We start from the raw sequence: 25,204 nt of genomic DNA, 5'->3' as shown, positions 1-25,204 counted from the left end.
AGATGACGTTGGCTATTGCACTTTAATGGAGATGGCTGGTTCTGCCTGAAAACACCAAATTCTTTTACAATTTTAAAAATAAACAATGAGGTTTCTGTTATAGCAACAAAACTGTGATCACCACAACCTGTTTCCAAAAGTATGATTTCATTTTGGTAAGATGCAACGAGGTAAAAACTTGGCTTGGGGCAATCATTAAACCGGGTGAAGATACTGGATGACGCATGAGTACTACATTTGTAATTTTGAGTTTGTCACTTAACTTCTAGTTACCTATTTTCTCATCTGTTTACCATATAGATTATAGCACATTCAAATCTGTGTATGTAAAATTTATCTCTAAAGCATTACACAGAAGTTATTTACTATGATCAGTATTATTGATAGTAATACCAAATAAAATACTACTTATATTAAGACATTTCAAAAGGTCTGTCTCACTGAGATACAGCGAAAGGGCACAGAGAATACTCTTTTTTGTGCTTGTTAATGGTATTGTAAAGGATTGACCCAAAGGGCCTCTCTGGGGCCAGCACAGATGGTATATTATATATGTTTGGAATATAAGACATGCTTTCTCTCTATCCAGCTGTTGGATTCAGCCCCACATCCTGGGGAAGAGCCCTACACTTTGGCACCTAAATTTTGCTGGTTGAACATTTTGAAACAGTCTCTCGTGAATGTGAGGACGAAACATGCCACGTGGGGCATCTGATTCAGGGAGAGCACTGCTCTGGGTGACTGGATTACTGACTGTGACTAGAGTTGGCCAAAGTTCCACAAAATGTTGTGAAGTAGAGAAAAGTGTTGATTGTGTGCATGACATTTCCATATTACTTTCCATATTACTTTCATAGCGGCTTTCTATGTTTGGTCTTCTTTCTCTTTTTACACATGCCTCTCGCACATATGTATACCTAGTCTACGGGTTTTCTTTTGAGACAACCGTGAAACATGAAATGGCTTGCTTCACTCATGCCTGCTGTCCCTGTGCTCCCAGTTTGTTGTTATTCAATCAAAACTTTTTACCTCTTGTTTCTTCGGAAGCCTACTCTTGGCTATCATGTTTGCCATCTACTGTGAAAGAACTGCTGTGTGTGTATTCTCGTTGCTTTTGGGGCTATGTAGATTGTACTGAGTCTGAATGCAATGTGATAGGTCAGTCTATTTGTTTCCCATAGCAATAACGTCATACCAGGTGGCAATGTAGGGCAGGCACCAGAATTTCTCAAATTATAAGATTTTTTTTTTATTTTGCTTTGTTTTGTTATTGTTGTTATGGTTGTTTGTTGTTGTTGTTGGTGGTGGTGGTGGTGTGTGTGTGTGTGTGTGTTGTTCTGGAGAACATAAATCCCTCTTGATTTGTTGGGATTGTGAAATAAATTTAAAAAAATATTTAGGATCTTTTATTGTGAATAATTGTATGATTTTTATCAGCTGAGGTGGATGTACCCTATCTGAAAAGGAATTAATATCATCTTGTCCAGAGACACAACTTATGGAGCTAGTGAATCTTGGCCATTTTCTATTTGGAAAATAGAGTGCCTTTAACTTAAGAACATTTAAATTATACTTAGCTATATAGAGTGAGCACAAAATATATATAGAGAGAAAAAGCATAATATTGATGTAAGGCAATTTATATGAATGTTTCAAAACTGTCCTGATGGGATGCCCACAATCACTCTGCTGCTTTTACTGAATAAAAAGCTCACTCAGCTGCCACACAGGTCTTAGTTGCTATCTTGCACACTCTGATCTGTGTTCTGATACCTTGTTATACCCTACTCTAAGCACTCTTAATTAGTCATTTTCACTAATAATTGGACCCCTAATAGTGGTAAATCAGTGTCAATACTCACCCTGCTTTGGTCTCTTGTTACAGTATTTCTTGGGAGTACAAACTGAAGAAAGTCACAATCCAAAGAAGATTCTATAAATTCAAGAAACAGAGAGCATGCAGATACTGAATGGTTTTGTCATTTAAGGATTATTTCACAAAATTTTATTAACAATACATTTAATTAAGAACAATATATGTATTGGAGAGATACGATATGAGTGGTATCAGAAATTTGTCATATTTTCTGAATTGAGAAAAAATTATTATATTGATAATAAATCCACCTCCAGAAATTTATTAGTTATACATTTTTGCATAAAATCTTCAGGCCTCTTTGTAAACAATAGTTATTAATATTTAAAAAGGATAAGAAAGCTATATGAATGCATTTCCAAAGACTCAGAAACAAGAGAATAATTAATATTTTAAAACTTTCTGTCTGAATTTGATTTTAACCAGATATTTACACTTTAAGAACAAGAAGAAAGCACTTCCCAGTAAATTTACTTATGCAGAAAAGCCAGCTTTTATAATTGGGCATACAAAGTTTTAACTCACGCCTTGAATATAGGCCAAGAAGAGAAGTCAGAAAGGGGGAATAAAATGTTACCCCACAGAGTAAGAAGCAGGTGAGGAACTTCTGCAGAATTGGATGATGCAGTGTGTAACCCTCCATGAGTGGCAAAGAGTAAATTAAAGAAATGTTTTTTCTTCCCAGATTGAAAACTCATATTTATGGTAAAGATGAAAGCACAGATGAAGGTTTCATTTAAATTTATTTCCTTGTCATGGCTTTTGAGATCTGTGAGCCTCTCCCTGGTATTTTTAAAGTATTTGTTCAACAGATGAGATAGTTTTGAATTTTATTATAATGAAATCCCAAGCCCTGCTATCCCTGAGGAATAATGTGCTTACCAAACTAGCTTCTTATCATCTCTTGTGCTTCTAGTAACCAGGCATTGCAAAAGGTTCCTAGGGAATAATGAAATAGTAATAGCTTGTTGTAATAGTTACAACAAAAAGATGTACCATTAAATTCCAGGTTTCTATTTTGAAGAAAAAAACAGTTCTTTATTAAATAGTATTCTTAAATTTGTTACTTAGAGACATTGCAGTTGCAATTTTATGATAGAAAAATGACATTTTAAGTGCTAAGTCTTGTATAGACTTAATAATATTTATAGAGTGCTCAATAGATACTAGAGATATAGTAGGGTAAGAAAAATATGGGGGGAAAATCCTGCTTACCTAGAAAAATTTAATGGGGGGTGGGGAGAAAAGCAACAGAAAATAAATAAAATGAGTAAGTGAATAAATGTATTATTTACACACACTCACACACACGTGCACACACACACACATATACATTTTTGCCTTTAATCAATAAAGAAATTTAAAAAAGGGATTATATTTATTTTTCATTTGAGAAAAATGAAGTATAGGAATGAGATGGATTGGAAATGGGCAGGACTTGGATTTTCTAAAAATACTTAAAAATATATTTGTATTGATTTCAGAGAGGAAGGTAGAAATAGAAATGTCAATGATGAGAATCATTGATTGGCTGTTTCCTATACACCCTCCACTGGGGATTGAGCCAACAATCCAGATATATGTCCTTAACTGGAATCAAATCCGGGACCCTTCAGTCCACAGGCCAACGCCCTATCCAGTGAGCCAAACCAGCTAGAGCAGGACTTAGACTTTTAAATATGGTTTTAAGGAAAGCCTAACAGAGACATTAACATTTGAGCAGAAGCTTGAGAAAACAAAGGACATGGAGAGGGATTTTCAGCAGAAGGAATAATTAATTCTAGGAACAAGAGGTAAAGGAGTGTGTCTGTCATGCCAGGGAAAGAACAGGGAGGCCAGTGTGCTAGAGAAGTGTACACTGGGGAGAATGCCCCCTGGGTGGTACCCAGGCCATTATCTCCATTTCTTCTTTTAATAACATTTGCAATCCACTGTACTCTTTTTTTATTTAAGGTTTTTTCTAGATTTATCGAGATATAATTGACATATAATAATGTGTGAGTTTAAGATGTACAGTGTATTTGATACACATATACATAACAAAAAAATTACCATCATAGAATTAGCTAACACCTCCATTTCTATTTTGTAGTGAGATAGTAAAGATGTTCTATTCAGAATTATCATTTCTAGTTTGTAGTGAGATAGTAAAGATGTTCTCTTTTAGCAACTTTAAGTATATAATACAGTGTTGTTGACAACAATCACCAGGATCTATATTAAGTCCCTCAAACTTACTCATAACTGCAAGTTTGTATTTTTTGACAAACATTCCCCATTTCCCATATCCCTCACCTCTGGCAATGACAAATCTGCTCTCTATTTCTATTCAACTTTTTAAGATTATACAAACAAGTGATATAATACAATATTTTTTTCTCTGTTTGACTTATTTCAGTTAGCATAATGCCTTTAAGGTCCACCTATGTTGTCACAAATGGTAAGATTTCCTTCTTATGGTTGAATAATATTCTGTTATATATACGGTATCTTCTTTATCCATCATTTGTAGATGGACACTGAGGTTGTTTCTACATCTTGACCATTATGAATAATGCTGTAATGAACATGGGATGCATATGTTTTTCAACCCTCTTTTGTTTATTTCTGCTCTAATCTTTATTATTTCCTTCTTTGTACTCACCTTTGTTTGATGTTCTTTTTCTAGCTCCTTTAAGAAATGTGAGATTATTTATTTGAGATTTTTCTCATTTCTTAAGGTAAACCTTAATGCTATGAATTTTCCTCTTAGGGCTGTTTTTGCTGTATCTATAGAGTTTGGATCATTGTTTGTTTCTTTAAAAAAAATGTATTATTGTCAGTATTACAGGTGCTCCCCTTTTTGCCCCCCTCCATCCAACCCCCACTCCACCCACACTATTGTCTGTGTCCATGGTTATGCATATATGACTTTAGTTAATCTCTTGCCATCCTTTCCCCCTCACTTCCCATTGAGATCTGTTATTCTGTTTCATGCAACCATGACTTTGGGCCTGTTTTGTTTATCTGTTTCTTTTGTTCATTAGATTCCAAATATAAGTGATATCATGTGATATTTGTCTTTCTCTAACTGCCTTATTTTGCTTAGCACAATAGTCATATTCATTTGTCTCAAGGTATCTTTTGTTTTTTTCTTGATCTCATTGTTAACTGTTTATTTATTTATTTATTATATTTTTTAAATTGATTTTGGAAAGAGGAAGGAAGAGATAGAAACATCAATGATGGGAAAGAATCAATGATGAGAATCGTTAATTAGCTGCCTCCTCCATGCCCCCTACTGGAGATTGAGGCTGCAATCCAGGCATGTGCCCTGACTGGGAATTAAAATGTGACCTCCTGGTTTTTGGATTGATGCTCAACCCCTGAGCCACACCAGCTGGACAAAACCCATTTATTTTTTAGTAACATGTTATTTAACCTCAATGTGTTTGCGTGTTTTTCAGTTTTTTAGTGTAACTGATTTCTAGTTTCTTACTATTGTGATTCGAAAAGATGCTTTATATGATTTCAATCTTCTTACATTTATTGAGATTTGTTTTGTGGTCCAACATGTGGTCTACCCTGGAAAATATGCCATTTGTAATTGAAAAATGTATATTCTGCTGCTTTGGAGTGAAATGCTCTAAAAATTAATTAAACCCATCGAGTATGTCATTTAAAGCCATTGCTTCAATGATGCCAATGAGGTAGATCTCCTACTATGACTGTATTCCTGCCGATCTCTCCTTTTATGTCCATCAAGATTTGCTTTATAGCCCAGACAGTGGGCTCAGTAGTTGAGTGTCAACCATGAATCAAGAGATCACAAGTTTTGTTTGTTCTCTTCCCATATACCCTCTTCTGTCTTCCTTCTTAGATTCAACAGTTTGTTCATGCTTCTTCCTGTATTTTATTAATTACAAAATAAGTTGGGAAACAATTATGTAAATTTTTATTTTGGAAAAATTAAAATTAAACAACATTATAGTGTGAGCATTTTCCCAACTAATTAAATATATTTTAAAACACGATTTTTTATATCTGTATATTATTCTATAATTTGGACCTAGGATAATTCACTTAACTACTCTCTAATTAGTGAACATTTGGATACATATAATTCTAATATTATTACTTTATTTTCATTAAATTTATAAATTTATTTGAAAAGAAATGACAAATTTATGACATTTCCTCATTACATTTAGAAACAAGGTAGATATCTCCACTTATTAATATTTTTATTTTATTGTTTCAAGGTATTTACAGTTTTCTTCTCATACACTTAACTCCTCTTTGATGAATTTATTTAGAGGTATATTACATTTTCATTGTTATTATAAATGGCCTTTTACTTTCATTATATTTTCTTCCTGATTATTATCTTTTATATACTTACTTTGCATCTGGCCATCATTTTAAATTTTCTTATTGATTTTAATAACTTTTTGAAATTATTTTTATGAAAATTCACATCCAATTTTTACTGGTCTTTGGTTAAAAAGAAAAGTACTAGAATGAGAGAAAATTCTGAGTTTCAATTCTTTTAGGAGTGTTGGGGGTTAAATACTTACCTTCTCCCTTTATTCAATACCTCTAAGATAGAATGTGGGAAGGCTGCCTGTGGCTCACTTCTTCTCTCCTCTACCAAGGGATATTGGATAAGACTCTGCAAGTTATTCCTAGCATAAGGGAATCTGTTCAGTAGAAGAAGTTGTGACTGTCCCCTATTGATTTCAGAAAGAGGAAGAGAGAGATAGAAACATTAATAATAAGAATCATTGATTGGCTGCCTCCTGCATACCCTCTACTGAGGATCAAGCCTGCAACCTGGGCATGTGTCCTTGATAGAAATCAAACCTAGGACCCTTTAGTTCACAGGCTGATGCTCTATCCACCGAGCCAAACCAGCTAGGGCTATTTTGTTATTTTTGTGATTTATGTAAAAAGTTCATAGACTAGCTTTGGCCCTGTACCCAAGTTTTAAAATGTCATCCCACATAGAGCCTGACTTGCATCTTTGTATAGCTATAATTAAGATAGACTGGTGAATTTGGTCTTTTGTGCTCCTAAAAACTGGGCACAATTTCACTAGTAAATGAATCTGTGTTCTATCAGAGTAGAACTTATTAACTGAGATGCAATATGATGATTGCAGGCCACTTTGAAAATTAACTGGAGAGTAATATACCTCATTTCAGACATTGGCAATTCTATCTTATTTCTATCCTCAGACTCACACACACTATCCTCTCTGCATGATTAATGTTCATTCTAATAAAAATAGAAAGTACTTTAAAATTATAAAGCACTTAATATATGAATATTTTAAAAAATTTCCCAAGTAATATTGTTTCCAGGTCTTACTTCTATTTTGAGTCAGAATATTTATTCTTTTGCACTGAGTGGTGGTACTAAGATAAAGAAGGAATACATCAAGTTATAAGAACCTAAAAAAGTGACTATTTTCATAAGATCCTGCTCAAGAACTAGTTTTGCTGAGAATAAATTTTTTGAAAAGTCCATTTGAGAAAGAATTTCAAACCCCAAAGGGTCTGTGAAAGAACAAAATTATTCTGAATAAGAAAAGGCAAAGCCAGGACCGGTTTGGCTCAATAGATAGAGCATCGGCTTGGGGACTGAAAGGTCCCGGGTTCAATTCCGGTTAAGGGCATGTACCTTGGTTGCGGGCATATCCCCAGTGGGGGGTGTGCAGGAGGCAGCTGATCAATGACTCTCATCAATGTTTCTAACTCTCTATCTCTCTTCCTTCCTCTCTGTATAAAATCAATAAAAAATATACTAAAAAAAGAAAAAGAAAAGGCAAAGATGTTCAGGTGATGATATTGGCACAAGAACAGACATATAGATCAATGGAATAGAATAGAGAACCCAGAAATCGACCCAAATCACTATGCTCAATTAATTTTTGACAAAGGAGGCATGAATATACAATGGAGTCGAAATTGGACAGATACATGCAAAAAAAAAAGAAAGAAAGAAACTAGATCACCAACTTACACCATACACAAAAATAAACTCAAAATGGATCAAGGTCTTAAACATAAGATAGGAAACCATAAAAATCCTAGAGGAATCCATATGCAGAAAAATCTCTGACATGTCAAAGCAATTTCTTCACTGATACTGCTCCTAGGGCAATGGAAACTAAAGAGAAAATAAACAAATGGGACTACATCAAAATAAAAAGTTTTTGCACAGCAAAGGAAACCATCAATAAAACAACAAGAAAGCCCACTGCATGGGAGAATATATTTGCCAATGATATCAATGATAAGGGTTTAATCTCTAACATTTACAGGGAACTCTTTGCAGCTCAACAAAAAGAAGATAAAAAATCCAATTAAAAAATGGGCAACTGATCTAAATAGACACTTTTTAAAAGAAGACAGAAGGAAGGCCAAGAGACATATGAAAACATGCTCAAAGTCACTAATCATCAGAGAGATGCAAATCAAAACAGCAGTGCAGTACCATCTCAGAATGGCTATTATCAACAAGTCAACAAATGACAAGTGCTGGTGAGGATGCAGAGAAAAAGGAACCCTTGTTCACGGCTGGTGGGAATGCAGACCGGTGCAGCCACTGTGGGTAACAGTATGGAGTTTCCTCAAGAAACTAAAACAATGCAACTCCCATTTGACCCAGTGATCCCACTTCTAGGAATATATCCCAAGAAACTAGAAACACGAATCAGAAAGGATATGTTCATAGCAGCACAATTCACCATAGCTAAGATTTGTAAACAACCTATGTGCCCATCAGCAGATGAGTGGATTAAAAACTATGGCACATCTACACAATGGAATACTATGCTGCAGTAAAAAAGGAGTTCTTACCATTTGCAACAACATGTATGGAGATGGAGAGCATTATGCTAAGTGAAATAAGCCAGGCAGAGAAAAATAAATATCACATGACCTCATTCATTTGTGGAATATAATAAACAACATAAACTGATGAACAAAAAACAGAGACAGAGAAACATCAATCAGAATGTCAAATCTCAGGGAAGGTAGGGGACAGTGGGGATAATGGGGTGAGATCAACCAAAGGACTTATATGCATGCATATAAGCCTAATGAATGGACACAGATAACAGGGGTTTGGGGGCATAAATGGAAGGTGGGGGGTAATGGGGAAATAAGGACACATATGTGATACATTAATCAATAAAGAAATTAAAAATAATTAAAAAATGTTAAAAAAAAGATGTTTGGGCGACTTGTGGGTGATGAGAAGGGGATGAAGAAGATAGGAAATGGCAGCATCAGGTGCACTATGAGAGACTGATGGATATTCATCACGGTGGCCCTTCCTCTGACTTCGCCTAGCCCCAACCTGCAGTCACGCTAATAAACTCACACAGAGCTGGAATGAGTTTGGGTTTTGGATAAAATGTTGGAGGATATGAGTCTCACATCCAGATTGATGTGATCGAACAAGACAGCAGGTAGATTCAGGTGTGGGAGGAGAAGCACATATTAACATGCTTGTATGTGCAGGTGTGAGTGTGTGTGTGTGTGTGTGTGTGTGTGTGTGTGTGTGTGCTGTGTTTAAGTAGATTGTGATGAGGACTCTGGACATTTAATCACTATGAAACTGGGGGCTGGAGACAAATTGACTGGAATCCGAAAAAGATAGTAATGGACCAGTTGACCTTGGATTGTGTATGTTTCTTTAAGTTAAAAAATGCCTGAGAATATCTGGCATTTTTTTTGTTTTCAAATGATATACACAGGAATATTAATACAGCAAAGCCTAGTACAGATAAATGATTTATGAAAAGTCTGGTAAGATCTTATTACTTGCTTTATTGAAACGTATCCCTAAATATATTTCAGGAAATATAGGAAACATACTTGTCTCTCAAATTTACTCAAGACTATTAACCTCTAATTTTATATCACTATATGTACTGCACATATATGGATTCTAGTTCTTGAGGGGCTGTCTTTGACCAAATCTCATAGTCCTCAGCAGTTTTCTCAGGGCCTTCTTTATTTCCTTATTCCGGAGGCTGTAGATCAAGGGATTGAAAAATGGAGTTAACACAGAATAAAATAGAGTCACAATTTTCTGAACCCCTGCTGGATTGCCTGCTGTTGGGCTCACGTACATCACCATGATTGAGCCATAGAACAGGGACACCACGGCCAGGTGGGAGCCACAAGTGGAGAAAGCCTTCTGCTGGCCTTCTGCCGAGGGGACCTTCAGCACAGCTATGATCACAAGGGCATAAGAGCCGGTAATGAAGAGGAAGGTGGAGAAAATCAGGACCGAGTTAAAGACGGCACAGGTGATCTCAGTGGCAGGAGCTGGCACACAGGACAACTTCATAAGGGGTCCTGGGTCACATAAAAAGTGATCAATGATATTGGGCCCACAAAAAGGAAGCTGGGAGATGAGGTAAACTGGGAGGAGAAAACAGGAGAAGCCACACACCCAGCAGCAGGCTGCCATTCTGATGCTGCGTGGAACTGTCATGACAGTGGGGTAGTGCAGGGGCCTGCAGATAGCAAGGTACCTGTCAAAGGCCATGGCAGACAAGAAGAAGGTCTCAGTGGTGCCCATGGAGAAGAAGAAGTAGAACTGGAGGAAGCAGCTAGAGAAGGAGATGGTGTTGGTCTCAGAGAGAAAGTTGGCTAGCATATTGGGGACAGTAGAAGTGACATACCAGATCTCAAGGAATGAAAAATTGGCCAGCAGGATGTACATGGGAGTGTGAAGATGATGGTCCCACCACACTGAACAGATAATGCAAAGGTTCCCAATGAGCGTTAGGACATAGATCACAGAGAAGAGTGAGAAGAGGAGGACCTGGATCTCCCAGGTACCAGGGAATCCAAGAAGAATGAATATGCTCACAGGGTCAGAGTTATTAGTCATTCTGAGGTTTTTCATTTTCTTCTCTCCTAAAACTGCAATAACAAGACATTGCAATGTTACAAATTACTCTACAGAAATTTTCTCATTAAGATGTTCTCCGCATTTCTTTACAATTCAGTTAGCACCATAGTTTTAGATTAAAGATTTTTCAGCATTTTTTGTCCTAATGTGACTCCAGTAGTGGGAGAAAATAAAAAACTTACCATTGTGATCACCATGCCCATAATGATCCATTAAATACCTGCCTGTGTTTGGTATCCTCAACACTACAGAAAATAAGGTAGATGCTCTCTTGCCATTCAGAGGCTTTTAAACTAATTCAGAAACATCAATCTGGGCCCAACATAGGGAGGTTCAAACAATTGTACAGTTTAAGCTCCATGTTCACAGAAGAAAAAAACATAGCAAGAATGAATAGCCACAAAGAAGAGTTTGTTTACAATTGTAATTTTTAATGCTATCAAATGCATAGATTCATAAAAGGCTTCTTTCTAGGTAGTATTAGGAATGTTGGAAAAGAGATAAGGAAAATAACCTTTAATCAGTGATTGTTTACAGCAAGGTCAATTCCAACATTGGTGTGCCCTCTTATTTGAAAAGATTCCATGAAAGAAATTCCACAATTTTCATTGTTAATTTCTCTCAGTGTTTAGTGACATACACAATTCTATAAAATACTCTTTACTTTTACATTGGTCCTCTTTGCAGTTCAAATATTGTTGCTGAAGAGGAGTAAGCTCCACATGAAGTGTCATCTTAAATAAACATTTTACATGAAATTGGTGTGAGCGAATGAGGTTCAGACTACAAACCAACATGATTCTCTTTTAACTGAAATTCACCTTAACTACAGTACACAGGCTTCAGTCCTCAGTTGTAATTTATCAGATACTTGTAAAATACCTTGGGACAATATCTACATTTTGCCACATAGAGCAAACAAAATAAAACTACAGTGTTACATCATTGAAAGCACTCTGGGATTTGAATTACATTACTGTCAATGGACACATATACATATACACACACATATATAACATGTATATACATATACTGTATACACATGCACATATGTATATATATGTAAATACGCACACACATATATTATATACACATACACACACATTATCTGAGGCTCCTATGTAAAGTTCCTCCTGGTTCACATGACCTATAAATGTGTTTTGTAGGACCAAATTCTTGACATTTTCCTTCTCCCACTGTTCTCTCCCTGTATGTGATCTGTCATCTAGTCCTTTACATAAAAACCATCCATGTGGAATGAAGCCGAATTTTGTCTCTACCTATAAAGTCTCTTCTGCAACTTGGATTTATCCACCCAATTTCTTACTCAATATCTCTGTTTGGAATATAAACAACTAAAACACAATATGCCCATTTCTAAACTTTTGGTTCTTCCAACCTCAAACTGATTGACTCCTACTGCTTTGCCACATCATTAAATGACACCTGCATTTGCTCAGTTGCTCAGGCCATAAACGTTGATGACATCTTTACCACCTCTCCTAATACTCTATATCAGCACCATCAACAAATCCACTAGGCTTCATTTTCAAAACATTCAGAATCTGAATAGTTTTTAGCAGTCCCATCAGCTTTCACCATGAAATCCTCAAACTACTGCCAGCGCCTCTTAACTTACCTATTTCCATACTTATACTAGTATATGTAGAGACTATTACTTGTATAGTCTCTAGATGGATAATTTTTAAAATCTAATGTCAATTACTTGCTTCCAATTAAATGCACTTAGGATAAGTCCAAAATTCTTTACCCAGTCCGTACAGAGAATGAGGCCTTCCTCCATGCCCTCATTTCTTAACACTTTTCCTTCTCCAGCTGCTGATACTTGACTATGCTAAGTATGCTCATTCTAATAATGTCTGTGATCGCTCTCTCTCTTCCTCACCATTATTCTCATGCCTTACTTGGCCTTATTCAGATTTCTGGTAAAAATCAGAGACTCAGAGAGGCCATCCCAGTTTAACCCATCTTTGCTACCCTGTTTTCCAATCCTGCTTTAGTTTTCTTCAAAGCACGTATCACCACATGGCATTGTATTATATACTTAGTATGTGTTTTTGGTCTCAACCACCTGGAAATAATTTTTTGCTCATTGAATTATTCCCAGAATCAAGGACAATGTCTGGTATATTACAGATATTTACTAAATATTTGTTTTCTTAATCAATGAACACGCCCTATGTGTAACCAATTAGGAAAACAATTGCTTGGACTGAGGGGGAAAAAAGAAAGAAAAAGAATCAAAGATTGAAATCTTCAGTTTCCTAATAAAAACAAATAAGCAAGCTCCCCCCCCTCCAATCCCCCCAAAAAAGCAAGGTAACAAGGACTTTGCTATGGTGTCACACTTCAGTCTAAGTAACAGGAAGATATCCATGACAGGAGCCCACTTCAGGCAATGCCATCCAAGGTACCTCTCTCTTTGAGTTACTTCATCTTTCTTTGTGTCTCCTTTATCCACTCTATTTGTGCTCTGTGCTTTCTTACTGTTGCTAAGTTGTAATCATGCTCTAAGGGTAGGTATGTGTGTATGTAACAGTATATGCACTGCTTTTTTGTTGTCTTCTGTTTCTATTACTGGTTATCCATATCTTTAAACATTTTATTGAATGCTTTTATAATCTTTTCTTTGCATTTTAAATAGGTAAGTGAACTGTTTTAGATTGCTCCCTCTTAAAGATCATGTGGGTATAGTCTATAACTGACATTTACTTCCCATGTAACTAGCCAATGTGCTTTAATAGAAAAATGTTCTTCTCTTATTGCCTGATATTTTCTTCTGCCCCATATTCAGAGTTAGGAAATCTGGTATATATGACTTGAATAAGTAATAAGTTATAGAATAAAGTTGCCATTCCACAAATTTTCCTATCTTATGTGGTTTTTGGTTTAGTTGATATCTGAAGTCAAGTAAAATATTGTTATTTTTATTAAATATATTTACTTAAATACAAATAAATAAAACACATATTTTTATATAACATTCTTGATAACATAATATCAAGAATGTTATATAACAACATTTATTGAGACCAGAATTTATTCTGGACATTGTGTTATATAGTTGAGAATTGAATCAACTTCTAATATAGGCAAGCTAATTTACATTTCTTTCAATCTTAGACTAACTTTATTTTTTATTATTTTTCAATTGACATACAATATTATATTTTTCAGTTGACATACAATATTATTTTATTTTCAGGTGTACAGCATAATTATTACAGATTTATTTACCTTATCAAGTAATCACAGCAATAAACCTAGTACCCATCTGACACCATACAAAGTCATTACAATAGTATTGATTATATTCCCTATGCTGTTCTTTTCAAACCGTGAGTATTTTCTGGATACTCGTCACCTTTTTAACCCTAATTTACATTTTATGTGGAGAAAACACAACACTTTTAGAGGAAGATGAAAAAGACATTATGTAAAATCTAAGCTGTGCCTTACCTGAAGCTGTTGTTGAGAATTACAGAATCCAGCAGAGGGCAGACATCCAAATTTGGGTTTCTCTCTCACAGACAGTGCAGTCAGCCTCAGTTTCCTTGTTCTCTTATTTTAGCAGGAGAAAGTGTGCGGCAAAACCAACACAATGGTGCTGGCATCCAAATTTCTTCGAAGGCTTTCAAAAGGGCGTGAGTGTTGGAAAGTAATATCAAGAATAGCAGTTACAGAATGAGCATGTTGTTTAAACAGCATGAAAAGATAGTGACACGCAGTTGTAAAGAGCACTGTGGTCTTTTCTGATCTGAGAAGGACCAATTACATCCCTGTCTCTAAAGGAAAGTACGCAGCCAACACATTCTGAGCCATGGCTGCTCTGTCCTGGGCAGCCCATCTTGGAGAGCTGTGCCTCAGAGCACTCTGTGTGAGCACATAAGCCTTCTGCTGAGCTCCAGGCCACATACACTTTTAAATAAACATGTCAAGGCTTGTTTCTGACCCTCCTGGGGTGTCTGACCCAACTTTCCCCAGTGGCCTCAACTAGGGATAACAATGAGAACATTTTGGCCAGATCTCAGAAAGTATTCCTCTAACTGAGGTCTAAATTGGTCCAACCTCCAGGGGAATCAGGAAAGATCATGAGGCCTGGGTCTAAGCTGAAGAATAAGTTGACCTTAAGCAAATATAGACACATGAATAAAAAAAGAACCTGAACTATAAGCAGAAGTGTCAGTATATATATTTATAGTAAGGCAGCTGTGTTTTCCCACAGAATAGATGATACTGGATTTAAAACTGAAGATGTAAAAGCAAAGGGTTCTACAAATCCCAAGAATAGAAAGGCAGAGTTAGTTATTGCAAATCCTTCCCATATAATAAAAGGCTAATATGCAAATTGACTGAATGATAGACTGACTAGTTGCATGACATGCACTGACCACTAGGGGGCAGACGCTCAATGCAAGAGCTGCCCCCTGGTGGCCAGTGCACTCCCACAGGGGGAGCGCTGGCCAGAAGCCAGGCTCATGATTGGTGAGCACAGCAGTGGTGGGAGCCTTTCCTGCCTCTGTGGCAGCTCTAAGAATGTCCACCTGCCAGCTTAGGCCTGCTCCCCGCATCAGTCAGGCATTCCCTGAGAGCTCCCAGCCTGTGAGAGGGCGCAGGCTGGGCTGAGAGACCCCCTGAGTGCATGTTTTCATACACTGCACTTACGGTAATTTATAAGATACTTCAAAGAGTCACTTCATCTATTCTATTCTTTCCGTAATTCTATACATATGCCAGCCCCAGGCCTGCTGTGGTAATGTTGGGATTTTTACATTAGTTCCATGAGGACTTGACTGTCATCTACCGCCTCACTTGTTTGTGAATTTGCCCTTTTAATCTCAATTCAGCCAAAGAAAAGCAAATCAAATATTTGAATCAACGTTTTTGCCACAATGTGTGACAAATGGAGGGAATGATCTCACCCTGTTTGATTCTACGGAGATCAGACACTGTGCCCTTACAAGTTCTGGGGTTAAACAGTACCTGGGCAAACTGCAGTGCACTGCGACTTAGAGGGGCTGAGAAGTACGAAAAATGAGTAACAGTGGAAGGGACTGGGATATTTAAATTGCTGAAATAAAGGGAGGGTGATTATTTAAGAACAATGCAATTCCTTTGTTATATTTAAACAGTGGAGTGGTAATTATTTAAGAGCAATACAACTTGTGCCATTTGATCCCCGAAGTTCAGAATTAAAAGTAATAGTTAAAAGTTATAGGGAAACACCTTGTAACTCACTATGGAGGATAACTTTCTTACAGGGAAACTTACCCAGTGATGGCACAGGCTGCTTCAGAAGATTACTTTATATCATGACTTTGTTAGATATAGGATGGGAAAGTAGTAAAAAGGATTTAAACATCAGAAGCAAATTTCTTTCAATACCGAAATTCCATTATATGAATCTAAGATGTGCCGAGAAAAAAAAAAGAAAACTATCTAGATAACGTCAACGAAATAAAAAACCATAGTGGGAACAGTAAGGTTAATGAGAACTTGAGGTTTTCATCAACACTGACAAAAATGAACCATATTTTCTAAGGATCATTAGCTCACAGCAGACAAAGGGGCAGGGGAAAGAATTCTGGATGGTGGAAATCCCAGAAATATGCCATGGGACTACAAATAGTCTGACTCTATTAACTGAAGAAATTGGTACTTTTTTTCCTGAAAAAAAAAAAAAAAAAAAAAAAGTGTGGAACTCTTTCACTCACTGAGCCAAAGACAGGGAGAGGGTGGGAAGGAGAAAACGGGATGGTGGTGTTCCCCAACTGAACAAGGAAAACAGATATGACCACGAGGTGGCAGTAGCACACACAAATTTATTTGGTGCCTTTGCTTTGACAGATTTGCCAGCAGGAGAAGCTGTTTGCCTGCTTTAACTTTGCAGGAAGATAAGTTGTCGTTGGTGTTGAAACCGATTTGGCTCAATGGGTAGAGCTTCGGCTTGGGGACTGAAGGAACCCGGGTTCGATTCCGATCAAGGGCATGTACCTTGGTTGTGGGCATATCCCCAGTAGGGGGTGTGCAAGAGGCAGCTGATAGATGACTCTTTCTCATCGATGTTTCTAGCTCTCTATCTCTCTCCCTTCCTCTCTGTACAAAATCAATAAATTATATATTAAAAAAAAGTTGTCGTTGGTTAGAGATAACAGGAAGACAGAGTGGATGTGACTCAGAGGAACTGGGGCCAAAGCCAAACTTTGTGATATACAGCTGTACCAAGGTCATAAATCATTTAACCTTTATGTACTCAGATTCCTCACAGGTAACATAGAATCAAAACTATTGTTCTCCCCATGTAAGGCTGTTATTCTGAGAGCCTCATGAGTTAGGAAAACTCTTCAAAATTTTGGATCTTTGGTGAATTGAAAATATGGCTTCAATTCAGCTTCAACACAAATACCTCATTGATTCTTGCCCCATTCCACTAGAATAAAGTAATTTTTTTTAAACAAAACAAGTAAATACATTACTCTCATGGGGAAGAATGAGTTTATTGTGTACAATGCAGACATGGTTCTAGAAAACATCATTTTATATATTCTTTTTTAGGGGATGCCTTGTGTTCAGAGGACTAACAGGCATCACAACTGCTTTTTGAATGAGTATCTCATTTCCAAGTGCCAACATGTTATCCCATTGGGATTCGGTTTCTCCGTGTATCGTTTTTAGTGAGCTGAGCATTGCTGATAGAGTGCTGCTTCTGAGCCTGCCCTCCCGACATGTGCTGGGCCCAGATCCCTGCTGGGAGTCCTCTGGAGTGGCTGAACCTCTCTTCCAGAGTCCCTAATCCTCTCTCTCTTGCCCAGCTTTCCTTAGCCTTTTCCGGAGCTGTTCACGGAAGGCATCCCACTCAACCCTCCCTTGGGACAAGTCGAAATAGTCTTCCTTCTGCAGCCACCGGCCCAGGCGGTGGTAGCTATGCAGCTGCTGCCGATCAATAGGTTCCAGAAACAGGAGCAGAAGGCAAGCAGTCCCAGGCTTGGCCACCAAGTTGTGGGTGGCAATCCTCAACTCCAGACTGCACCAGGGGCTTCCCAGGGCCTGGTGGCTGAGCACACAGAGGGTGGCTCTGCTGCTCTCCATGCTGGCGGCCGTAGCATCCATCCTGTCCTGCCCAACCCCAAAGTCCCTCTCAGGCAAGCAGAGCCTCAAGCCCTCGCCATCTGGAAGAGGCTGCTCCAGCGCAGGAACCAGTTCTTCCAGCACCCAGGCTTGGTCCTGCTCACAGTAGGATATGAAGATATCATAGTGGAATTGATTTCTGGGGTGCTGCCCACCCAATTTCCACCACCAGGCATGAGCTAGCATGCGCAGGCGGTGAAGCCAGGGCCATTTAGGACAGCTCAGCAGTGCAAGGAAGGTCAGCAGGAGCACCAGCGTGATGCTGGTTAGAAAGGCCTGAAATTCGGAATCATGTGAGCAGTGACCAGAAAGGAAGGTGAGCAGTGGCGTCTTGGAGTAATCAGAGGCATTGGCCTTGCAGATGGATTTCTCCAGCCCATACACAAAGGTGTTTGGGGCCCGTGTTGCCCAAGGCCCCACCCACGAGCTGTCACACTGGCAGGTGAAGGTGACATCTGAGAAATAAACATATTGCGGCATCTGGGGGATTAGTTCCTGGAGGCTACTGTCCAACCCCAGGGCCCATTCGGAGTTGAGCAGCAACAGCCGAAGGAGGCCCAAGCCCCTGAAGCTGGAGACGGAGAGATTCCCGAGGTTCAGGTTGCTCAGTGCCAGTACCTGTAACTGAGGCAGCTCTTTCAGTAGCATCTCCAGCTGCACTGGAATTGCATCATAGTGGAAAGCCAAGTCCCCCAGCTCCAGCACTCGCAGTCTAGGCATCCCAGACAGACACAGTTTTTCTGGGCCATTGCGATCAGACCAGAAGTGCAAGTACTCCAGGAGAGGGAGCCCAAGGAAGACTCTCTGCTCAGAGAAGATGTAGGTGCTGCAGCCTCGCAGAGTGAGATGACGCAGGGAAGGGAAATGGAGCGTGGCGTTGTCCGGATACAACACCATGTAGGTAGTCTGTAAGGTAAAGTTCTCCAAGAACAAGAAGGGTTCTTCCTTGGGGACCCTAAACTCTACAACACTCCCTGCCCATAACTCCAAGCTGAGCAGTGCTGGAGGCCAGGGAGGGTAGATCTCCAGCATATTAGAGGAACCCAGCTTCAGATGGCTCAGCTTCAGGGGACCCTGGAGCTGTCTGCCTGAGAAGTGCTCTAAATGGGTGCCCAGGAGGTTCAGTGAAGTAAGGGCAGACAGAGAGGAGAGCCAGTCTGGCTTTAGCATCTTAATTTGGTTCCAACTCAGGTCTAGGGTCTCCAGCCACCTCAGTCCTTCCAGGCTCTCCCTGGATAAGTTGGAGATGTTGTTGCCACTCAGCCAGAGCTCCTGGAGCTGAGGAAGAGAGGAGAAGGCCCTGCCGGGCAGCACGCAGAGCTCATTGTGAGACAGATCTAGCACTCTCAGATTTGAGCTGGCCAGCCCTCCTGGGAGCTCCAAGGTTGGGCCCAGCTTGTTCACTGACATATTGAGCCTCTGAAGCTGGGGCAGGGCACTCAGGAAACTGGAGGGAAGAAACTGAAGGCCATTGGCATGAAGACTGAGGAGTTCCAGGGAGTGGCAGCTTAGGAGATCTCCACCTTCTAGGTTCCGGATTTGGTTTCTCCCGAGGTCAAGTGCACGAAGTGCAAAGTGACCTGTCACATTCCCAGGCAGTTTTTTCGCACCGGTCCCCACAAGGTAGAGGGAGTCCAAGTGGAGCAGCCCGGAGCCTACAAGGTCTAATGCACTTAGTGGGGTGCCATCCAATCTCAGGGAACGGAGCTGGAGGCCACACAGAGCCTGGCTACCGACACTGCTCAGTTGCAGGTTGACAGACAGATCCAGCAAGTCCAGGAAGGGAGTCTGTGGGCTGGGGCTGGGTGTGTGTGAGGAGCCAGAGACAAGGTTTGGGAAGAGCCCTTGCAACTCCTGCAGGTCTGTTAGACAGCTGTGCCTCAGGGTTAGACTACTAAGGCTGGTGGGCAACTGGACATCTTGGCTATCATTCAGGCAGTAGCCATGGAAGGAAAGAGTGTTGAGGAATTCGAGGGGCTCCAGTGCATCTGGAGGGAGAAACAGGCTCAGGCAACAGGAAGCATGATGCTCGAAGGAAAGGTGCTGCAGCTGATCCAATCCTTGAAACGTCCCAGACGTAATCCTGATGGTGCCCAGCTGCAGCCTCAGAAGCTTTAGTGTGGGGAAGCGCCCAAAAGCATCAGCAGGCAGGATGGTAACTGTGCCCTGGAGACACAATGCCTCTATATTCCGGGGCACTGCTCTCAGGGTCTGCGCCAGGTTTTCAATATTGGAGCATGATGCGAAAATGTGCAGTCCTGGGGCCAAGGTACAGAATGGGATGTAGTAGGAGATGCTAGGTAATAGGGAGCTGTCTCCTATGGTGCAGTTGGGAGCAGTCCATGCCCAGCTCATCAAGCTGAGGCTCATCAGGGCCAGCAGTAAGAGTGAGAAGAGACGGAAGGAGAACTGAGGTCTTTCCATCATTGGTCCTACTTCTAGGAAAAGAGGGGACAGAAGATGAGCATCAAATCCTACAAGAGCCAACAATCCCAGGTCTGGGCCTTCTGATGCTGACAAAACACGATATGTGTGGGACAGTCTGTGATTACAACATGAAGGAGACATTTGGCCAAGCAGAGGACTCAAGCTATGAGCACTTAGCTGTGCCCCCCTGCAGACAGAAAGCCAGTGGAGTCCGAAACAGAGACAGACCAGCAAGAAGAGCCTGCAACGTGTGAGAGATCTCAGCAGAGAAATTGGTGTCACTTCCCAATTCCCCTGCTGGGGATGATCAGCTCAGGTTTATAACTTCTTTGGAGGGGAGCTGTGAGCTACGAATGGGCTACTTTCAAGACTGTGCAGCAACTTTACTTATTATGAAGTAGATTGGAGGAGAAACCTATATATATATATATATATATATATATATATATATATATATATATATATATATATATATATTATAGAGAGGAAGGGAGAGGGATGGAGAGTTAGAAACATTGACGAGAGAGAAACATCAATGAGCTGCCTCCTGCAAACCCCCTACTGGGGATGTGCCCACAACCAAGATACATGCCCTTGACCGGAACCAAACCTAGGACCCTTCAGTCTGCAGGCTGTTGCTCTATTCACTGATCCAAACCTTTTAGGGCACACTCTTTTTTTTTTTTTTTTTTTTTTTTTTTTTTAAACATACACTCTTATTTGATCCTTAGCCAAGTTATATACATGGGCCCAATATTAGCCTTATTTTACTCACAAATGTCAAAGAAATTAAGTGACTTGCCTGAAGTCACAGGAGTAAAAGTGGTAGAGCTGTGGCTACAGTCCAGGTATTCTGCCTCCAAATCTGATGGTCTTTGCACTCAAAAGTCCTCAAGCAGGACTAAAGAAACATTCCAAATGAATCCTACCATTGAGGAAAGAGCAAAAGTTAGTTCAGGTGAAATATAAAGCAAGTAGAGAAAGTGGGTAGGAGAATGAAGTAGAAAACACAGTAAAAGGGAAAAACAAAGCCATGATAGTTTTGTGTTCAAAACATAGTGCAGAGGGAGGAGGTCCCACTGACCCTTTCTCACTGCTGACTATTCCTTTCCAATGGGAAGGCATCCAATTTCCCAGCGTGAAATGAGCAGTAGTCATACATCTTCAATCTAGGTCCCTGAAAAGATAGAAAGAGGCAGGAGAACAGACTGGTCCTCTGGGGGAATTAGAGGATAGTTAACCATTATGAAGGGCACTGTGCTCTTGACAGGGTTTGGGATGACTCAGAATTTATACCTTTGGACAAAGGAAGGTTTGGACACTTCCCCTTGAGTTTGCTATGAGGATAACCTGCCTGGGTGATTGCATAAAGCTGCCTTTCCTCAAGTCCTCTTCCTTCAGCAAGGAGCATCATAACTGTATGTGCCTCAGACTTCATTGAGAAGTTCAGAGGAAGTCTGAGGAGAAGGGCCTGGGGAATTCATCATCGGGGTGACTTAACCTTGAAAAAGCTACCAGTCTCGTTGTGAATGTCACTCAATATGCTCAAATGCTGCACGATTCTATTTCAATGGCTACTCTGGAATGTTGGAAAGGCTGTTTCTTGAGCCCACACTACAGTCTCTGACTTGTTTAATAGCATGCCCGGTTCCTCTTGAACTAGCCTCTCTAATATGATAGTATTCAGGGAAATTTTAGGATCAGGAATACATCTCAGCCCAAGGAGACAGATGGCCTTGGGGCAGAGATCCTAGGCATGCAGAACACTTCTGGGTTGTGGAGTGGTCCTTTGTCTGTAGGAAATAAGCTTTGATGGTATTATTGGAGGCAGCACTTAATTGCTCCACAGTGACATTTCCTCATTTGGACAGTTCCATTGTGACAAACTTTTAACCCAAATATTCCCCTTAAATTCTGTCTAAGCCCTGCCTAGCTTGAGGCCTCCAGCATCCCCCGAAAAAGACCAGGGGCACTGAAAGGGGAGGTTCCCCACTTTTGCTTTCTTGCTTGCCAATTTCACTACTTGCCTGATCACCCATCTCATCCATAAAACTTACCTGACATTGTTTACCACTGAGCAGAGGAAATGGAGGGCTGCCGCCGAGACACATTGAAACTTCTCAGGAATTTTTCTCACCTTCTTCTGCAGGAAAGGCCTAAAAGCCCTTTCTTCTGTGGTTCTTTCCTCTCCAGAGAGGGCTATGCCCTCTCTCCCACATGACAAAAGCCGGGGCAAAGAGGAGAGTGCTTTGCTAAGCTCTTAACCTTTCCCCAAAAGTTCACTGTTCTCTCTCTTCCCTCTCAATAACTTTTTCTATTTTATTATTTCCTCTTTTTCAGTCTGGTTTGGGGGTTTTGGTTCTCACTATTGTATCATATCCTCCTAACACCTGAAAGAACACTTTTTTTTTCTCCATTTTCCAGGATTATATTCTTTCTTTCTCACAAGATTGACACTATTCCACCATTTTTACCTCTTTCCTCTCAGTCCTCCCAATATTCTTAAAATTAAGCTCCTTTGTAGCAGGACTATTGAAGAGGTCCTGGAGGGAACTGGACCTTCAATGGAGGTTAGGAGTGCAGAGGAGAAAAAATAAGAAAGAGAAACCATTTCTATCTAAATGATTGGATCTTCTTTTCCAGAAGATATAAGCCATTAGATTTCTGGGAGGAAGTCATGAAATTGGAGCCTGGACCGGGTTTGGTAATTTAATATTCCCAAAAGAAAAGTGTCCCCCACATCCATATCATGCTTGACTTGACTGAACTTCTTTTTTGGATATATAATTTTATGGCTTTGTTTTTGGAGTAACAATTGCATAAGCTTAATTATGGCAATATTAAAATATTTCTTTCATCATTTATCCCAAAAGTATATGAATTGCTTTTGTTCATTCAGGATTGGAGATACAAATTTATGTTTACTTTCTCACACCCATTCATCAATTTTGACTAAGATTTTAGGCTCTAGAGAGCCTAATTTTATTGTTTTTATTAATATGTTTGTCTTTCAAAACTTTTCTCTCTTCTTGTGTTTTTGGATATAAACAAAATATAACATTGAGAAAAGAGGCTATTTCTAAAATTTCATCTTTTTTTTTTTTTTTTTTTTTACTTATTTCATCATTTATTTACTTATTTTACAGCTAATACATGTGTATCAGAGTATGTTAGCTGCATACTTACTATCCACTTTTCTTATTTCCCGATTAATACAGCCTCATTTCTATTCTGGTGGCAATGTGCCCAACTTGAAAAATTAAATTATGACAGCCTTCCTTTTTTGTAGGGTCATGTGACACTTCAGTTCAATCAAAAGCTTTTGCTGTTAGAAGCTTTAGCTGCTATCTTTAGATAATAAGGTGGTTTTGAGAATGAAAATATGTACTAAAAATGGTTTGTCAAAAAGCAGGAGAACCTGAGTCCCTGGTGGCATCTTAGAACTGCCTACCCCTGGACTGCCTATCTTTACAAGTTTATATGGGAGGAAAAAAAGCTAAATATTTTTCATTAGCTGCTGTTACTTGGGTTTTTATTATAAGAAGCTAAATCTAAATCTAATGTCTAATATCTATGACAATTCTGGGTCCATGGATAGATAGATCTTGAGTTTCCTTTTTGTTTTCATCATTCAAGTGGGTAAAATGTAGATTAACTGAATTATTTAATGCAAAATATTATTTGTTCTTTTAAGTCTGAATTCTTTTCTTCTTTTGAAGTAGAGGAATGGTCATTTTTTAAAAAAGTGTGTCTTTTTATTAAGATGATTAGAATATATATATATTGGCATATATATATATATATATATATATATATATATATATATATATAAAGAGAAGAGCATTTGAAATAGGTTGCTTAAAAGAAACTAAAGTAAATAAAATATAGGCTTTCAAAGCATCATAATTCAAACTCTTTAGTGAAAATTTGTTCTTATATAGTGGCAAGCAGGGGGCTCAGGTGAGAGATAGAAAAATGAAGATAGGAGGTCCCTGGGAAATTTTTTCCTGTTTGGAAAGATTCATTTTATTGCATGATATGTTTCTTTATTCCCTCTCTTTTCTGTCCCAAGCATCCAGACCAAAAACTATAAAGCCAGAGTTTTCAGCCAAGAACCCTTCTCTCTTTTAGAGAAAGAGCTGATTCTGAGCGAAATAAAAGCACTTGGGAGCCAAATTTACTCTTTTCCACAAAGTGAACCCTATAATAAGTCTTATAAGAAGCTCTGGAAAGGCATATGTTATAAGGATCTCCAAAAGACAGTAGCATTATTTTTTCCTAATTCATAAAGTAGAGGGAAAGCTTAGGTAAGTAATATTCTGAAAGTACCACTCTAAATTACTTATCCCTTTCTAAACATTGCATTTTAAAAATATATTTTTATTGATTTCAGAGAGGGAGAGAGAGAGATAGGAACACCAATGATGAGAAATTATTGATCGGCTGCCTTCTGAATGCCACCCACTGGGGATCAAGCACAGGCCGACCCTCTATCCACTGAGTCAAACCAGGTAGGGCTAATCATTGTTTTAAACTTTCCTTTTTTTTTTTTTTTTGCATTAGATAAAATATACACATTTATCATGAAAAAATGAGGGAACAAACAGACATCAACATAAAAAAGCAAAAAAAAAAAAAAAAAAAAAAAAAAAAAAAAAAAAAGAATCTAAATTGCCCGTAATATCATCACGCAATACTAAGTAAGCTTATATGATAAGAGTGTTTCATGATATGCCCTTTCCACTCAGTAACATATTTTACTTATTAAATATTTTTAATAATTTGTATAGTAATTGCCTTAAAATGAGAAGTGTAATATACAAATTACTATACACATTA

At 38.9% G+C, this 25,204-nt stretch overlaps 2 protein-coding genes across 2 annotated transcripts; both read right to left on the bottom strand.

Annotated features, from left to right (window-relative positions):
* Nucleotides 1–9,814: 9,814 nt before the first annotated feature.
* LOC118703242 (olfactory receptor 11H6-like) lies at nt 9,815–10,783 on the bottom strand. Its single transcript, XM_036410427.1, has one exon. It carries the CDS (start codon nt 10,781–10,783, stop codon nt 9,815–9,817), a length of 969 nt encoding a protein of 322 aa, XP_036266320.1.
* Nucleotides 10,784–17,491: 6,708 nt separating this feature from the next.
* On the bottom strand, nt 17,492–20,370 carry LOC118703527 (toll-like receptor 11). Its single transcript, XM_036410588.2, has one exon. It carries the CDS (start codon nt 20,363–20,365, stop codon nt 17,600–17,602), a length of 2,766 nt encoding a protein of 921 aa, XP_036266481.2. The 5' UTR covers nt 20,366–20,370; the 3' UTR covers nt 17,492–17,599.
* Between the last annotated feature and the right edge of the window lie 4,834 nt (nt 20,371–25,204).

This window comes from Pipistrellus kuhlii, unplaced genomic scaffold (genome assembly GCF_014108245.1).
Source record: "Pipistrellus kuhlii isolate mPipKuh1 unplaced genomic scaffold, mPipKuh1.p scaffold_m20_p_1, whole genome shotgun sequence".
In the NCBI taxonomy this organism is placed as follows: Eukaryota; Metazoa; Chordata; class Mammalia; order Chiroptera; family Vespertilionidae; genus Pipistrellus; species Pipistrellus kuhlii.
This window is presented reverse-complemented; position numbering and strand designations above follow the sequence as displayed.

Excerpts from the sequence above, each read along its gene's own strand:
- LOC118703242 (XM_036410427.1), bottom strand. The coding sequence starts at position 10,783 with ATGAAAAACCTCAGAATGACTAATAACTCTGACCCTGTGAGCATATTC.
- LOC118703527 (XM_036410588.2), bottom strand. The coding sequence starts at position 20,365 with ATGATGGAAAGACCTCAGTTCTCCTTCCGTCTCTTCTCACTCTTACTG.